The 15968-nt window shown below is 49.9% G+C and overlaps 1 protein-coding gene and 1 long non-coding RNA gene across 45 annotated transcripts in view; one reads left to right on the top strand and one right to left on the bottom strand.

The window, feature by feature from the left end:
• ACIN1 (apoptotic chromatin condensation inducer 1) overlaps positions 1–14975 on the top strand; it is a 37076-nt gene extending 22101 nt beyond the window's left edge. For 4 of the 43 annotated variants that reach the window (XM_073996976.1, XM_073996972.1, XM_073996974.1 and 1 more), the window contains 11 exons: positions 4621–4762; positions 8241–8283; positions 9805–9938; positions 10072–10188; positions 10705–10846; positions 11111–11256; positions 11666–11773; positions 11914–12021; positions 12246–12570; positions 12684–12784; positions 14068–14975. In XM_073996976.1, the coding sequence (XP_073853077.1) occupies positions 4621–4762; positions 8241–8283; positions 9805–9938; positions 10072–10188; positions 10705–10846; positions 11111–11256; positions 11666–11773; positions 11914–12021; positions 12246–12570; positions 12684–12784; positions 14068–14394 (1693 nt within the window). In that variant the 3' untranslated portion in view covers positions 14395–14975. Of the gene's footprint in view, positions 1–2628; positions 2834–3074; positions 3137–4620; positions 4763–5532; positions 6924–8240; positions 8284–9804; positions 9939–10035; positions 10189–10704; positions 10847–11110; positions 11257–11665; positions 11774–11913; positions 12022–12245; positions 12571–12683; positions 12785–14067 lie in introns of those variants that run through there. The other 39 variants (XM_045396173.2, XM_065548639.1, XM_005560841.3 and 36 more) reach the window with 27 other exon arrangements.
• LOC107130377 (uncharacterized) lies at positions 14849–15943 on the bottom strand. 2 transcript variants are annotated; one of them, XR_012415584.1, is made up of 2 exons: positions 15495–15943; positions 14849–14938 (listed from the first exon to the last, which is right to left on the bottom strand). It is a non-coding gene; the product is annotated as an uncharacterized lncRNA (long non-coding RNA). The 2 variants fall into 2 exon arrangements; XR_010588364.1 differs by having other exon boundaries at positions 15643–15943.
• Positions 15944–15968: the final 25 nt, after the last annotated feature.

Below are 15968 nucleotides of genomic sequence, written 5' to 3'. Positions count from 1 at the left end.
TAAAATGTTTGGAATTCTTGGGTCCCACAGAATAGATCATGGGGAAATAGAAAACACACACCTCCTGTGTCTTCAGAGGGTAAAGGAGAGCGTGGTAAGATTCTTATTCTTAAAAAAAGGAATTTTTGGCTGGGCGGGGTGGCTCATGCCTGTAATCCCAGCACTTTGGGAGGCCAAGGCGGGCGGATCACGAGGTCAGGAGATCAAGACCATCCTGGCTGACATAGTAAAACCCCGTCTCTACTAAAAATACAAAAAATTAGCCTGGCGTGGTGGCGGGCACCTGTAGTCCCAGCTACTCAGGAGGCTGAGAGAGGAGAATGGCGTGAAGCCGGGAGGCGGAGCTTGCAGTGAGCCGAGATCGTTCCACTGCACTCTAGCCTGGGTGACAGAGTGAGACTCTGTCTCAAAAAAAAAAAAAAAAAAGGAATTTTCAATAACAAAATCTCTCAAAATCAACCACTTCTGGAGAGGCATATTAGCAGCTGAGAGTATTTTAGGACAGTGGATAAATGGAGCATTTTATTTGAGGATGGCCGAAGGTAGCATTTTCTGTGGTGTAACATTCTTTGGGGGATTCTATTAAAATTTTTTTTCTTTTTTTTGAGACGGAGTTTTGCTCTTGTTGCCCAGGCTGGAGTGTAATGGCACGATCTCGGCTCACCACAACCTCTGCATCCTGGGTTCAAGCGATTCTCCTGCTTCAGCCTCCCGAGTAGCTGGGATTACAGGCATGCGCTGCCACGCCTCACTAATTTTGTATTTTTAGTAGAGACGGGGTTTCTCCATGTTGGTCAGGCTGGTAATCCACCCACCTCAGCCTCCCAAATCCCAAAGTGCTGGGATTACAGGCGTGAGCCACCACGCCCGGCCAAAAAATTTTTATTTCAAAAAGAAAACTTCCAGGTTAGCAAACATTTAGTAAGTGTCCACTTGGTACCCACAGTGACACCCTAATTCAGAAATAGTTAGGGAACATTACTTTGTGTTAAGCCCTGGTCTAGGGGGCCAAGAGATACAATCCCTACCCTTGAGGAATTATGCAAGGTAGAGATGGGGGCCAGGTAAAGTAGCAGTTATTATACAGAGTGATAAGGGCATTGCTGAAAGCCTGTCATGCCAATCACCAAATGGCTTTGCCTCGGAGAACAAGCAGTCTGCTCTTTTGAGGAAACTCAAAGCCCCAGAGGTGACATCAAATGAGATAATGGCCTATTAAGTGTGCATGTATTTTACATGTATCTGTACCTTCACTTGGGGTGCCCTCCAAGCCAGACTCTTAGAAGCTAACACTTGTTACACTGTTCCATGAAGTAGGTATTGTTATTATGCCCACTTTGCAGATTACAAAACAGATACACAGAACCAGGAACTTGCCTACTATCACACAACTTTCAACAGAGTGGGGCTGGCCAGTCTGACTCCAAAGGCTTCACTCTTACCCTGAGCAGACAGGGACCACTATGTGAAAGGAAACATTTAAAGTAATGTATAAATATGGCCACTTTAGCATGCAGCTGGCATTGTAAGTGTAAGATTTTAAGCAGCCAGGAGAAATTTTCATTCCTAGCTAAAAACTCAAATGTTACGCAAGACACTGAGCTTTGGTTCTCAGAAGTTTGTCTTAGTGTAAACTTCTGCCACTACGATACAAAAGGAACATCTCTGCAGTCAACAAATAAGCATTTTGAGTATCTACTGAGCACTTTTTGAATTATTAGCATGTTTCCCACTTTGGTCTAGTGAAGATTCCCATGGTGAATATTTTCTGCTTAGTTCCCAATCGCTTTCTGCCCAGCTGATTTCCCCTGCCCCTTATAGCAGCACTCTCACTTCACTGTCTTATCTGCTTTAGAGCCTCACCTTGGAGCCCTTGCTTCAAGAAGTGGCCTTCAAGCTTCAGCTACCCAAGGTCCCCTTGCCCTGTTTATCCTTTCTTTTTCTGGCCCCAGTGGACCCTGGGGCAGGGTGACCTTATTAAAGACTCTATAAAACAAAGTTGTCTGTCATCTCTTCAGAGACACCACCCCCTGCCCCGCTTCTACTGGTAATTGAAAAAAGAACTCTCCTTGCTTATCCACTTCCCTCCGCCATCCCTGGGAAAAGGACGTGTTGGGAGTAGTAACACGTGGTCATTGCCGGGGTGAGCAGCCAGTTACTGTAGTGATTGGATAGTGACAATTCCCATCCCACCTCCCTACCTGCAGCATCTGACTGGTTGATCTGGTTTCAGTGTTCCATGCCTAGATTACTGGATAGAGGGTGGTAGGCACATAAAACATTGCTCATGCCCTACCCTGTATCCAGCTTTCATTACCATCCTTCTTTAATCACTTTTCAACTTGGGTTTTATCGTTCTTTTATTTAATCTTTTTTCACTCCCACCTCTACTGTTTGCCTGCCTTCTATTCTCTGGAATCTTCCAATCAAGCAGCTGTAACTTTACATGTCCTACACCCAGCCCCCTCCCCTGCCTCCTGGGAAGACCAGGAGGGAGCACCCCGGCCCTCGGGGGTTAAGCCTCTGTAGCTGCTGTAACCTGAGAAAAGAAGGCCAGGCCTCTGGAGCCGGCAGTCAGCTCCCTGTGGCCTGCCAAAGGATAAGAACCTTGCTCACTCAGCTCCCTCCCTCTTTTCTTTCTCCTCCCCTGCTGCAGCAAGGCCCTCCCCCATCCGCACACACGGGCTGCTGGGTAAGTGGCAAGATGGCTCCCCTGCATGTCTCCGGCTGATCGCTGCCGCTCCGCCAATACAATAGAGCCAGCCACTACCAGCAGCCTGGCCCTCTTCCTCCTTCTCCAGAGAGACCAATCCAGCCGAACTCGGGGTTTGCCGTGAGGACTTAACGCTTATCTCTTAAAAGCCAGATCTGTTTTAGCCTCCCCGCACCACCACCACCTCCCCTTCCATTTACCATTTTTTGGATCCCCGGTTGCTACATCTCAATTTTCTCTCTCTGGATCGGGTGGCTGGGGAGGAGGTGGTGGGATCTTGGGACAAGGAAGGTGTGCTTTTTTTTTCTTTATTTTTTTTAGGATTTTTTTTGTTTGGTTTTTGTTATTTCTTCCATTCCAGAAAGGGATAAACAGCACTTCCAGGGGGAGAAAAAAAATCATGTTATCAGAAAGCAAAGAAGGGTGAGAGCTTCACATTTCCATGTATGCCTTTTCCCCACCGCTCTAGCTCGCCTCATCTTCCTTCTCTTCCTCATGGCTTTCATTCCGTCTTTCGTTTTGGTTTGTTTTCAGTCATTCTGTTTTCCCCCTTTGTCCTTCCTGCCCAGTTTCTAATTGGCCCCATTTGCCCTTTCTATATGGGAAATAGATATATTTTTTTATAAGTCTTTTCTCTAGATGTAAGCAGTTCAATCTCGTGTTTCTGTGGGGGCCTGTTAGCTGGGGGCCCAGTTCCGATTTTCCCCTCCCCCTAACCCCCTAGTGCATCCCTCTTTGACTGCTCTAGGGAGGTTCTTCTGACCTCTGAGTGTCAGTCAGCCTGTTGGGAATGCTGACTTTTCTGGTGGTGATTATCGGCCTGGAAGGCTTGGTTTCCCCTCTCCTGAGCCCTAGGCCTCTGATCATCTTTATTTGATTTTTTTTGCTTGGTGTTTGGGTGGTAGAGGGGGTGAGATTTGACATAGAAGTTGGAGGTGAAGACAGAAATCAAAGGTGGAAAGATAGTTTATCTGAAGTGAATCTCTGGGATTCTTTGCCTGAAATGGGAGCTAACTTGAGAGATTAAGAGTGGGAGAGTGGGTTTGGTGTTCGTGGGGGAAGCTGCCTGTGTGGGGGAGGGTGTGTCCTGACTAGGAGGCCTGCTCTCTTTATCTCTTGGAAGTTGGAATGAGGGAGTGGGAGAAACTGGGTGAAAGCCGAATGTAGGAACGGTTTCTACACCTCTGAGCAGGTAAAAGTGGCCCTAATCTTCTCTGAGCTCTCATACTCAATTCAGCAGTTTTAATTTTTCCTTTTGAATGAGAGAGGGTCCTTGAAGCTTGAACCTTCACCAGGCCTGCTTCCCTGCAGCCCCCACCCCCACCATTTTCTCCATGCTGGTGTCTCCAGATCCTGAGGGTCAGCAGGCCTTTACTTATTAAGCAGTTGATTAAACACAGGTCAGGCTTTTTTGCCAAAGCCGTGGCCATTCTTTCTTGTCTTTTTAAGGGAATCAGCCTTCCCTTCGTTTTTTATGCAATTTTGCTATATAAAGGTGCCTGTGGCCAGGGAGACTGAGGCAACAGGGTTGTGGGTAAATCACAGTCACTTTTGTGGGACTATTTTCAGAGGAGGGTTTTTCTCCCTTCATATAAGAGTACTCTGGTGAGTTACTACCTGAGAATAGTTGCAGTCCTAACCCCGCAAATGACAACTTTTAACTCATCTGGGCAATGGGTGGATGTGGTTGCTGTGATCCACGCTCTTTCCCCAAGGAAAATCTGTTTCCCACTTTTCCCACTGGGACAAGGTCTCTAACCTTGATCAGAAAAGCAGCCCTCCTAATCCCACCCAAGTGAGGAGGCATGGGGGTTTCCTGACCCAGTAACTAACATCTTGCTCTCTCTTCCCCCTTGGTTCTTTTCTGCGCCCCCCCCCCACCACCACCACTCCCCCCCTCCTGTCAGTGAGGAGAAGGAGGAAGTGACCATGGACACAAGTGAAAACAGACCTGAAAATGATGTTCCAGAACCTCCCATGCCTATTGCAGACCAAGTCAGCAATGATGACCGCCCGGAGGGCAGTGTTGAAGATGAGGAGAAGAAAGAGGTAAACATCCAAGCCACCTGTTGGGGTGGGTGGGCAGGAATGGACCTAAGGGAAAGAGTAGACCACTCTAGTGATCCCTCTTACACAGTGGGTTAACTTAAAGGAAAGATGAGGCAGGGACTTGGATCAGAATAGGGCCAAGGGAGAATTCGCTGGTTTAGCAAGGGAGACCTCTTGTGATGGGGACAGGGCTCATTCATTTTCCTTTCCTTGTTGGGGAAGTAGTGCCCAGATTCTAGATGTTTGTAACGAACTGGAAAGTCTGATAATGGCCCTTTATCTAAGATTTATGTTCAGCTTTTCCTGCTGTCTTCCCAAGCTTCTGGTGGTAACTCCTTTAGCTTTCCCTCCTTTTTAAAAGCCTGATGGAGCCCAACGCCATCTAGTGGACATTGATGGTTCTCACAAGACCAGCCATGCTGAGAAATTTTTGTTCCTCCTCTGCCCCCCAGTGGTCTCATTGCAGAGATGTAGCTACTTAGAAGCCAGCACTTGTGATCCAGAAGGCCCCTTCTCAGTTATCTGTGACCCCTCTACCTCCTTTTTTGGCATATGTTATCTTGTGTCCTGCACCCAATTCAGGGGGCTTCCCCCATCAGAGCCAGCGAAGTCTTCTTGGCTCTTAAAGTAATTGAGAAAGAATGAGCTGGGTTTAGGAGCGGGTAACAGGGTGGGAGGGACTGTTGTGTGTGTAGCCTTTTTCTGGTGTGTGTTGCGGGGGTGGGGGCCGGTGAAAGTGATTTGATGTGCAGAATATTATTTATTACAAGGTCCTTCTTCCCCGTAAAACTTTGTCCAAGTACCTCATGTACGGTAATCCGCCCGTAAAATATAACCCTGCCCAACTGGCCAATCGCTGATGCCGCCTCTTCCTCTGGACCCACCCGCTGCTACTGAGCTGCCCAATCAGAGCCAAGTCTGCTATCCAGGTGTCTTGGCCAGAGGGGGGCATGTATATGGGCTCCTGTGATGGGCCCCCTTTTGCCTCCCTGTCTCGCTTACATCAGGGGGCCAAGAAGAACACTGTTCTGGAGAGACTTGTATTGAGCAAGCAAAAAACATTTGGAAAGGGGTGGACTTGCATCATCTCCCTACTTGGGACACCCCAAGAAGAGCTTGTGCCAGTGCTGGGGCGCCTGCCCACATGCCCTTGCCCTTTTGAGGACTGTGGGTTGCCTTGTTTGCTACAGACTGTTGGGATCCCCGTCTAGGGCACCAAGACCTCCTAAAGTTTGTGATCGCAGTGCCATGCTGTAAAACACTGAGTGGGACCCTCTACTTAAGCTGTGACGACTAGGAACCGTGCAGAGGAGTCTAGGGTCTGAGCCCCTGGGGATTTAATGCTGATGACAGCCCAGCCCATGTATCACCACTTGCTCATCAGATGGACTTTCCTTTGGTCCCTGTTGTCCATGGTGAAGGGCAGCATGTTGGTTGCTCCAACTTCTCCTCCATCCCTGGAGGCAGGGACTCATTTCATCCACCTGACTGGAACCACTGTCTCAGCTGGAGTCCCTGAGGAGATGCCAGCCACAACTCTCCGAAGAGAAGTATTCTGACCTTGCTGCTGAATGTGTGCCAGGTCCGGGGGATATTCACCTACTACCCCCAGGCTACCTTCATCAGAGGCTCCATGATCCCACTCGGTGAGAGGACCCCCTCCCCAGTTACAGGCAGAGGAGAAAGGGACTCTGGAGTCATCACCTGGATTCCAAGTATTGGGTGGTGGTATTGCTGCAGCTTGCCACTGGTGGACATGGGTCCTGCCTGCCTCTCACGATAAAAGGCAAGGATCATTCCTGCTACTCACAGGCCATCTCATCAGGGACTGCAAGATGATGTCCCTACAGGGCCAGGACTGATGTTTCTGCCCCTTTTCCCCCTCTATCCCTCGCTGAGCCTGGCCACCGCCAGTGAACTGTCTTGACATCATGGAAACTGGGCAGCGTCCCCCCACACGTTTCCCTCCCGCCCCCCCTGCGCCCCTGGGAGGACTCTGGCAGTGCCGTGCTGACTACCACGCCGTGCGCCCACCTTTTTTGCCAACCCAACCCCCCACCAATTGCACAGCGCCTAGCAGGGAGGGCTCATTCTGATTGGACCGGCGGTTGACTAGATACAGTACACAGTGAGGTGCGATTGGCTGAACTGAAGATCCCAGGTGTGAGATGGTACCTGGAACATTTGTCATATTCCTAGTTTATTTTCTTCTTTATTTTCTTCTTCTTTTTTTAATATTTTATTTTATTTTTTCTATATCTTTATTTTTTCTGATTTCTTTTATTTATTTATTTGGTTCATGTTTTTCCTGTTTTAATTAAGACTTTTTTTTTTTTTTTTTTTTTTTTTTTCCTCCTCACTAACTTACCCATCGAGAGCGGCCCAGCTAGGGGTCAGGCTGGTCCTTAACAGAGACCAAGGAGACTTGGTTAGACGACACAAACGGGGCTGGGGGCGGGGGTGGATGGGAAAGGGATTTCATCACGAGGTTTCTGCCCTACCCTTTAGAAGAGTGGTAGAGAGGTCTTAGTTTTTCCAGAAATAAGCACCTACATTTAAAAATACTCTATTCCCTTTTTCTCTTGCTTTTTTTTTCCCCCTCTCCATAGTCTTTCGTCATTCACCCACTGAGTGTGTGGGGTAGAAACTTGTCCCAAAGATGTCTTCTGGTCCTTGGCAGGGCCTCTAAGGCTTGAGCCCTGGTTGCAGAGGAAACAGTAAGACTCTGCTGAAGCTCCCTGAGGTGGCTGGAAAGTCTTAAGAATCTCCTTGGGGACAGTCTGCCCTTCATAAAAACCTTCCTTTGCCAAAGACACCTTTAAGTTCTTTTTGCTAGCACTTGGCTCAAGAGCCTCATCTCCAGTGGGTCTAGTGCTGCCCTTTTCCACAGTGTGGCGGGGGTCTGGGCAGCCTTGACATGACGGTCTGCTGTCCAGGCATCTCAAAGCCATTGTCATTGGGCATCAGTCTGGCCATTGAAGAAAGGAGGGTTACCTTGTTGAAGTTGCCATCCAAAGTTGGTTTTCCTTGTTTCCTCCAGTTAGCAAGAGAAGGATCTGGGAGGACTAGATGACCCAGTTTGGGGCACAGTTTGTTTGGCTTGGTGTCCTCTCGACTCAGACAGTGAAAGAGGGCATGACCAACATCTTTAAGGGGCTGAGAGGCTACTGAATTCCTCTTCCAGCTTATTTCTGGTTAAGCTAATACACAGGTGTGATACGGAGTAGATGACTTTTCCCTGCTCTGATGTTTAGTTTTTTGTTTTTTTTTTTCTCTAACTTGCATTGATTCTGCTTCGTTTTTGCCGTTTGCCGCTTCTGTTTTGGTCTCTGTCTGTCTCTGTGTCTCTCTCTGTCTCTCTCTCTCACTCTCTCTGTGTCTTTGGAGGCTATTCTAAGACTGCCCCATCTAACCTCCTTCCCCCCTCTCTGTGGGGTGTCTCTCTTTCTCTTTTTTTCCCTTTTTCTTCTTTATACAGAGCTCGCTGCCCAAATCATTCAAGAGGAAGATCTCCGTTGTCTGTAAGTCTAGCCCCAAGTCCCTGATAAAAGTCAAGAATACCATACCATAAAAATCAGCATTCATTGAGAACCAGATTTTCATTCTCAATGGCATTCTTGGGTCGCTCCCTCCTGCCCCACCCCTTGTGCCTAGCAAATCTGAATCCTTTCCTATGTAGGGTTTCATTTTGAAATTCAAAGCTTGAGACAATCTCCATCATATTTCTCTAGTCACATTTTAATGAGATACACTATGAGGTGTCTGAGACCATGTCCCATTTAGCCTTAGAGGCATTTATTCTTTCAGATACGTGAATACTCAACAACGAATGAGTTTCAAGGACTCCTATGTAATGCTTAGCAGTTTATGAATTATTCTGGGTTTTGTTGTTGTTGTTGTTTTTGAGACGGAGTCTTCCTCTGTAGTAGTCCAGGCTGGAGTGCAGTGGTACAATCTTGGCTCACTGCAACCTCCGCCTCCCAGGTCCCAGTTCAAGCAGTTCTCCTCAGCCTCCTCAGTAGCTGGGATTAGAGGCACGTGCCACCATGCCCAACTAATTTTTGTATTTTTAATAGAGATGGGATTTCATCATGTTGGCCAGGCTGGTCTTGAACTCCTGACCTCGTGATCTGCCTGCCTCGTCTCCCAAAGTGTTGGGATTACAGGCATGAGCCATCGCGCTTGACCTTGTTTATGGGTTATTCTAAGAGCGCACCCGAGGAAATGAAAGTGCCCCACACCTCAAACAGTAACAATTTTAACATTTTCCCCAATGAGGAACTCTAGATTACAAAAGTATAATAGATGTTTATAACTTAAATATCAATCTGTGGTGTGAAAATTAAAGGAAGACCAGATCCCATCATGATCTTAGTTCTTGCTTAGATGTTAGTATCACGTAGTGTTCTTGTTTCTTCTGCATTCACATGTCCTTCTCAGTTTTTCTTCCACACTACTTAAGATACTACTGTCTACTATTAAAAGTTTAAACAGCTCATCATACTAGCTACCCCTCCCTTACTGCTTTTAGATCAGTAGTTTCTATCAGGAAGGGACCTCAGCCCTTTTAGTGTTCAGTCTGAAGCCATGGTTTCCCAGTTCCCAGATATGATTTCTTTTCTTTTCTTTTCTTTTTTTTTTTAATTTTCTTTAAGACGGAGGCTTGCTCTGTTGCCAGGCTGGAGTGCAGTCAGTGGCACAATCTCGGCTCACTGCAACCTCCACCTCCCAGGTTCAAGCAATTCTCCTGCCTCAGCGCCCTGAGTAGCTGAGATTACAGGCGTGCACCACAACGCCCGGCTAATTTTTGTATTTTTAGTAGAGATGGGGTTTCACCATGTTGGTCAGGCTGGTCTCCTGACCTCATGATCCACCCGCCTCAGCCTCCCAAAGTGTTGGGATTACATGCGTGAGTCACCACACCCACACACTGATTTCTTTAACCTCCAAAACTCCAGCCAGGGGTAACCTGTAGGTATTATGGTTTGAACTAGCAGAGGTCCTGAGACCATCTAACTGTTGGGTCTATTTCTTGGGGACAGCAGCTACCAAGGGGGTGCCAGCTGGAAACAGTGACACAGAGGGGGGCCAGCCTGGTCGGAAACGACGTTGGGGAGCCAGCACAGCCACCACACAGAAGAAACCTTCCATCAGTATCACCACTGAATCACTCAAGGTGAGGTGGGAGGAGCCAGGGAAGGGAGGATGAGACCTGTTAAGGTGGGAGTAGACATGGGCCCAGTGTAACGGGGTGGGGGGTATCTGTGTCCCAGAGCCTCATCCCCGACATCAAACCCCTGGCGGGGCAGGAGGCTGTTGTGGATCTTCATGCTGATGACTCTCGCATCTCTGAGGATGAGACAGAGCGTAATGGCGATGATGGGACCCATGACAAGGGGCTGAAAATATGCCGGACAGTCACTCAGGTAAGGCTTCTGCACCCCAGTGTCGGGAGGAAGGTGGGAGCAGTAGATGCAGAGCAGCCAGCTGAGGAGCTGAGATAAAGTCTTTGGAGGGAACTTTCCTGTCTGTGCAGAGGGTTGGGTTGATTGACACTTTCAGGGGTCAGACTACCAAATCCAGCTGGCTACCTGTTATAAATAAAGTTTTATTGGAACACAACCACACCATTCACTTTTGTCTGTGGCTGTTTGTTCACTGCAACATCACCGGAGTTGAGTAGTTGCAACAGACTATGTGGCCTGCAAAACCTGAAGTACTGCTTTGCTCTACAGAAAAAATTTACCAACTCCTGCCTTAGTTTTCCTCAAGGCAAAGTTGAGGTACTAACAATCCCAGGATCTAGTAGAGGTGAGCTGGATAATGAAATACCCCTAGCGGAAGGAACATGCTAAGTTGACTGTTGCTCTCACCAGGGAACCAGAGGCTGAAAAGAATATGCCAGTTTGGTGTTTAACAGACCTGCTGTGTTCTCTTGATAGGTAGTACCTGCAGAGGGCCAGGAGAATGGGCAAAGAGAAGAAGAGGAAGAAGAGAAGGAACCTGAAGCAGAACCTCCTGTACCTCCCCAGGTGTCAGTAGAGGTGGCCTTGCCCCCACCTGCAGAGCATGAAGTAAAGAAAGGTGAGTGACGCTTTTCGTGTATCATATCTTTCTCCTACATATGAAGTAAGCTACTTGAGGGCCAGATTTGACTCTGTTTAATCTTTGAATCTCCATGATGAGGTTAGCCTAGCACAGTACTTTGCAGATTATAGGTGCTCTACACGTTTAGATGAAGGAGTGGCTGCTTGGTATAAAAGAAGGGGAACCGTGATAGTTATGTTGAAAGTGAAACAAGCCAGTATTGCTTCCTACCAAAAGCTGTTCTTGTGGTCTTCTTCATAGTGATTTTAGGAGATACCTTAACTCGACGTTCCATTAGCCAGCAAAAGTCCGGAGTTTCCATTACAATTGATGACCCAGTCCGAACTGCCCAGGTGCCCTCCCCACCCCGGGGCAAGATTAGCAACATTGTCCATATCTCCAATTTGGTAAGTCATTGTTTCTCACATCCCAGCTGGCTTAGTGGTTAAGTTTGAGCTTTAGGCTTACGCTTCTTAGGTTCCACTCATAGTTGAACTGGTCTACCAATAGATTAAGTTACTCACTGATCTTGAGTGAGTTACTTAACCTATTTACCCATCTAAAAATGAAGGGGAAAAGCTGTCGCCCTGCAGGGTTGTTTTGAGGACTTGCAGAGGGCCTCATATACAATGTCTCAGTGCTGGGAAGCACCACCACTCTTCTCACATGCTTACTGCAAGGTTCCTAAACTCTCTGCCCTCACCCAAACCTTGAAACTATAGTCCTGTGACAGCAGCTTGGGAAATCTAAAGATTGGCTGTATGGGTGGTGGTCTTGCCTTCTTCAAGACCCTGAAAGTCTTATTTTCATTGGCAGGTCCGTCCTTTCACTTTAGGCCAGCTAAAGGAGTTGTTGGGGCGCACAGGAACCTTGGTGGAAGAGGCCTTCTGGATTGACAAGATCAAATCTCATTGCTTTGTAACGGTGAGGGGAAGAAGCTGATTCTATAGGTCATGGCATATATTTCCTTTTGTGACCAGTGTGGGCAGGTTTAAGGGTGTTGCAGCAAGTGGGAAGGGTTGCAGACACACTGTGACCCTCCATCTTCTCCCTTCCTCCACCAGTACTCAACAGTAGAGGAAGCTGTTGCCACCCGCACAGCTCTGCATGGGGTCAAATGGCCCCAGTCCAATCCCAAATTCCTTTGTGCTGACTATGCCGAGCAAGATGAGGTAAGAAACCTAGGGAGAGGAAGGAGGGGAGGGGCAGGGGAAGCCATTAGCTGCTAGATTTCAGCAGAGATCCCTGCCAGACCTTGAGATTCTGTTCTTTCCTGTTCTTCCCTGGCTTTGGTTCCTTTAATTGTACCATGGGGCTTCAAAGTGGTACCTGGGCTCCTTGAGTGGGAGTGATACCACCTCTATCCTGACTGTTCTTGTCCCTTCTCTCCCCACAGCTGGATTATCACCGAGGCCTCTTGGTGGACCGTCCCTCTGAAACTAAGACAGAGGAGCAGGGGATACCACGGCCCCTGCACCCCCCACCCCCACCCCCGGTCCAGCCACCACAGCACCCCCGGGCAGAGCAGCGGGAGCAGGAACGGGCAGTGCGGGAACAGTGGGCAGAGCGGGAACGGGAAATGGAGCGGCGGGAGCGGACTCGATCAGAGCGTGAATGGGATCGGGACAAAGTTCGGGAAGGGCCCCGTTCCCGATCAAGGTCCCGTGACCGCCGCCGCAAGGAACGCGCAAAGTCTAAAGAAAAGAAGAGTGAGAAGAAAGGTAGGTACTTAGCTATGGGGTACGCATACCCACTAGTAGGTGGGAAAGGGACCCAGATGGGATGGGACAGAGGGTCAGATGCATCAAATCTGGTTCACTTTTTTCTACCTCAGAGAAAGCCCAGGAGGAACCACCTGCCAAGCTGCTGGATGACCTTTTCCGAAAGACCAAGGCAGCTCCCTGCATCTATTGGCTCCCACTAACTGACAGCCAGGTGAGTGCTCTCCTTGGTGCCCTGCTCCCTAGTGGCACCGAGGCTTGAGGTCAGGGTGAGGGGAGATTCATGTGACTGTGGGAGTGAGTTGGCCCAAGTACTTACTAGCTTTAGGCTAAAGGGGAAAAAACTAAGCATCACAAAAAGGCAGTTTTCAGTTAATTGGTATACCATAGAGAAACCAGACCAAGGAGGGTAATGATGGACACACAGCAGCTGAGGTTTGTGATGTCTGGGAAGCTGGCTGTGCCAACCAAGCTTCTTAGAACTTGATTTTAGGCAGTGTGTGGTGGCTCACGCCTGTAATGCGAGCACTTTGGGAGGCCAAGTTGGGTGAATCACCTCAGGTCAGGAGTTCCAGACCAGGCTGGCCAACATGGAAACCCTGTCTCTACTAAAAATACAAAAATTAGCCAGGCGCGGTTGCAGGTGCCTGTAATCCCAGCTTCTTGGGAGGCTGAGGAGGAGAATTGCTTGAACGCAGGAGGCGGAGCTTGCAGTGAGCAAAGATTGTGCCATTGCACTCCAGCCTGGGCAACAAGAACAAAACTCTGTCTTGGACAATAATAAAAGAACTTGACTCTATTTAGCTGAGAAATTGTGTTTTATAAATTCATTTCCCTGCTTTTTAAGTTTTTGCATTTTTAATTTAGTTTCTTAGTAACAGGCCTTTTAGGAATTTTCGGCTTATGCTACTCAAAAAAGATTTGTTCACATCTATGCTGATGGTAGGGAGTTGGGGAAACACCAAGGGCCAGGCATGGGTGGTGCCAGTACCTGTCAATGTGTGTAAAAGTTGAAACATGGTGGCCAGGCGTGGTGGCTCACGCCTGTAATCCCAGCACTTTGGGAAGCTGAGGTGGGTGGATCACCTGAGGTCAGGAGTTTGATACCAGCCTGGCCAACATGGTGAAACCCCATCTCTACTAAAAATAACGAAACTTAGTGGGGCATGGTGGCAGACACCTGTAATCCCAGCTACTAGGGAGGCTGAGGTGGGAGAATCGTTTAAACTTGGGAGTCAGAGGCTGCAGTGAGCCAAGATAGCACCACTGCACTCCAGCCTGGGCAACAGAGTAAGACTGTCTCAAGAAGGAAAAAAAAAAAAGGCTGAAACTTGGAGAAAGGTGCTCTAAGAAAGACAGGATGCAATTGCTGAACCCCCAAACCCTTCCTGCTTAACTGAAAAGCTGATCCTGAGCTAGGAGGCGGGGTCCAGGCACAAATGGAGGCTGTGACCAGGACTGAGCTGCCTACTCTGTGCCTTTCCTACCTGGCTGCAGATCGTTCAGAAGGAGGCAGAGCGGGCCGAACGGGCCAAGGAGCGGGAGAAGCGGCGAAAGGAGCAAGAAGAAGAAGAGCAAAAGGAGCGGGAGAAGGAAGCCGAGCGTGAACGGAACCGACAGCTGGAGCGAGAGAAACGTCGGGAGCACAGTCGGGAGAGGGACAGGGAGAGAGAGAGAGAAAGAGAGCGGGACAGGGGGGACCGAGATCGGGATAGGGAAAGGGACCGAGAACGAGGCAGGGAAAGGGATCGCAGGGACACCAAGCGGCACAGCAGAAGCCGGAGTCGGAGCACACCTGTGCGGGACCGGGGTGGGCGCCGCTAGCGGGGAAAACTACTAGAGCTGCAGGTACCAGCCACTCGGCCCCAGGGGGTTACGGCCACAGAGGGATAGGCACAGTCTCCACCACCCTGGAGCCAAGGGTCTTTCACACCACCTGCCCCTACATACATACCAAATGGAACGGTGGCTATCCTTTCCCCCCAAACACACCCCCTTAACCTATCTCTTGGGACAGCCCTCCCCTCCCTCTCATTTCCCATTAAGTCTGAGAGGCAAGAGCTAGGTTAGGCAAGGAGGCGGTTGGCCAGAGATGGGGAACAGCCAGGTGCCCTAGTCCTCTGATTTTTCCTCCATCCTGCTTACCACCTCCCTGGGTACTTACAGCCTTCTCTTGGGAACAGCCGGGGCCAGGACTGGGTCACCTATGAGCTGAATCAGCATCTCCTCCTGAGTCCCAGGGCCCCTGCAGTTCCCAGTCTCTTCTGTCCTGCAGCCCTTGTCTCTTTCCCACAGGTTCCACTTTATATCCACCTTTTCCTTTTGTTCAATTTTTATTTTTATTTTTTTTATTATTAAATGATGTGGTCTATGGAAAAAAAATAAAAATCTGACTTAGTTTTAAACTGTGTGAGTGGCTTTCGTTGGCCAGGTTAAGCCACACTGTGGATATCTGTAGCCTGGAGTAGGAGTTGCTCCCATACCATGTGTTCCTTTAGGCTGACTGCCTCCTGCTTACTGAAACAGGAACTTCCCACTGTCTTCCATCCCCTGCCTTGGCCCTGACCAGCCCAAAGCTGTGGACCTTCCTCATTTGGGAAGGCCCCACTGGGAAATGGGGCAACCTGTGTCCGTGGCGGCACCCCAGCAGGGCTAGGAGGGTGGGTTCTCTGGTTCATGGTCCTGTGCACGGTTAAATCAGGGATTTGATCACCTGCCTGCCACCTTGGTGTTTCCCACAACTGCCGCCAGGGGGCAGCAGCTCCTCGCTCTGTTGGCCCCGGTAACCGAGCTTCCCAAAAAGGGCTCTACTGCCCGCCTCCGCCCTCCCGCCGATGTCGTGCTTCTGTCCCCGAACCGCTCCCTGGGCCCGGGCCTCGGACTCTCTGGACCCTTATGCCGTCCTTAAGTGTCCCCCAGCTGACCTGCTACCGTGCTCTCCACGGGCTCTCAAAACGCCACCGCCTTGCAGATGGAATCCCCATCAGTCCCAAAAGCCAGACAGGAACCGGGAGCCCGGAGCCGGGTCTCTCCGCAGTGGGCTCGGAATTCCCCACCTCACAGTGCGCTCACCCGTTGTCCGCTGCGGGCGGCAGGCTGGCAGCTTCGCGTTCCCGGGTGCACCCGCCCCGCCAGCTCTTCGGAAATGGCCGGGCGCCGTGGCCTGGACGTCCTCCCGCCCGAGTGCTCTGCCGGGCGCTGCGGGCCCAGTCCGGGAGGGGCGCCACATCTGTATGCGCCCCGCAGCCCAGGAGCGCCGAGGGGGCGGACGCGCGGCGCCGCCTCCGCCCCCGCCGCGCGGGCCCGGCTGGCCGGGGAGGGTCGGAGGCTGGGCTCTTCTCTCCCGCGCGGCGCGGAGCCGCCTCGTTTCTCCGCAGGCGGAGCCTCCTTCCCCCGCC

Source organism: Macaca fascicularis, chromosome 7 (genome assembly GCF_037993035.2).
Source record: "Macaca fascicularis isolate 582-1 chromosome 7, T2T-MFA8v1.1".
Taxonomy (NCBI): domain Eukaryota; kingdom Metazoa; phylum Chordata; class Mammalia; order Primates; family Cercopithecidae; genus Macaca; species Macaca fascicularis.
This window is presented reverse-complemented; position numbering and strand designations above follow the sequence as displayed.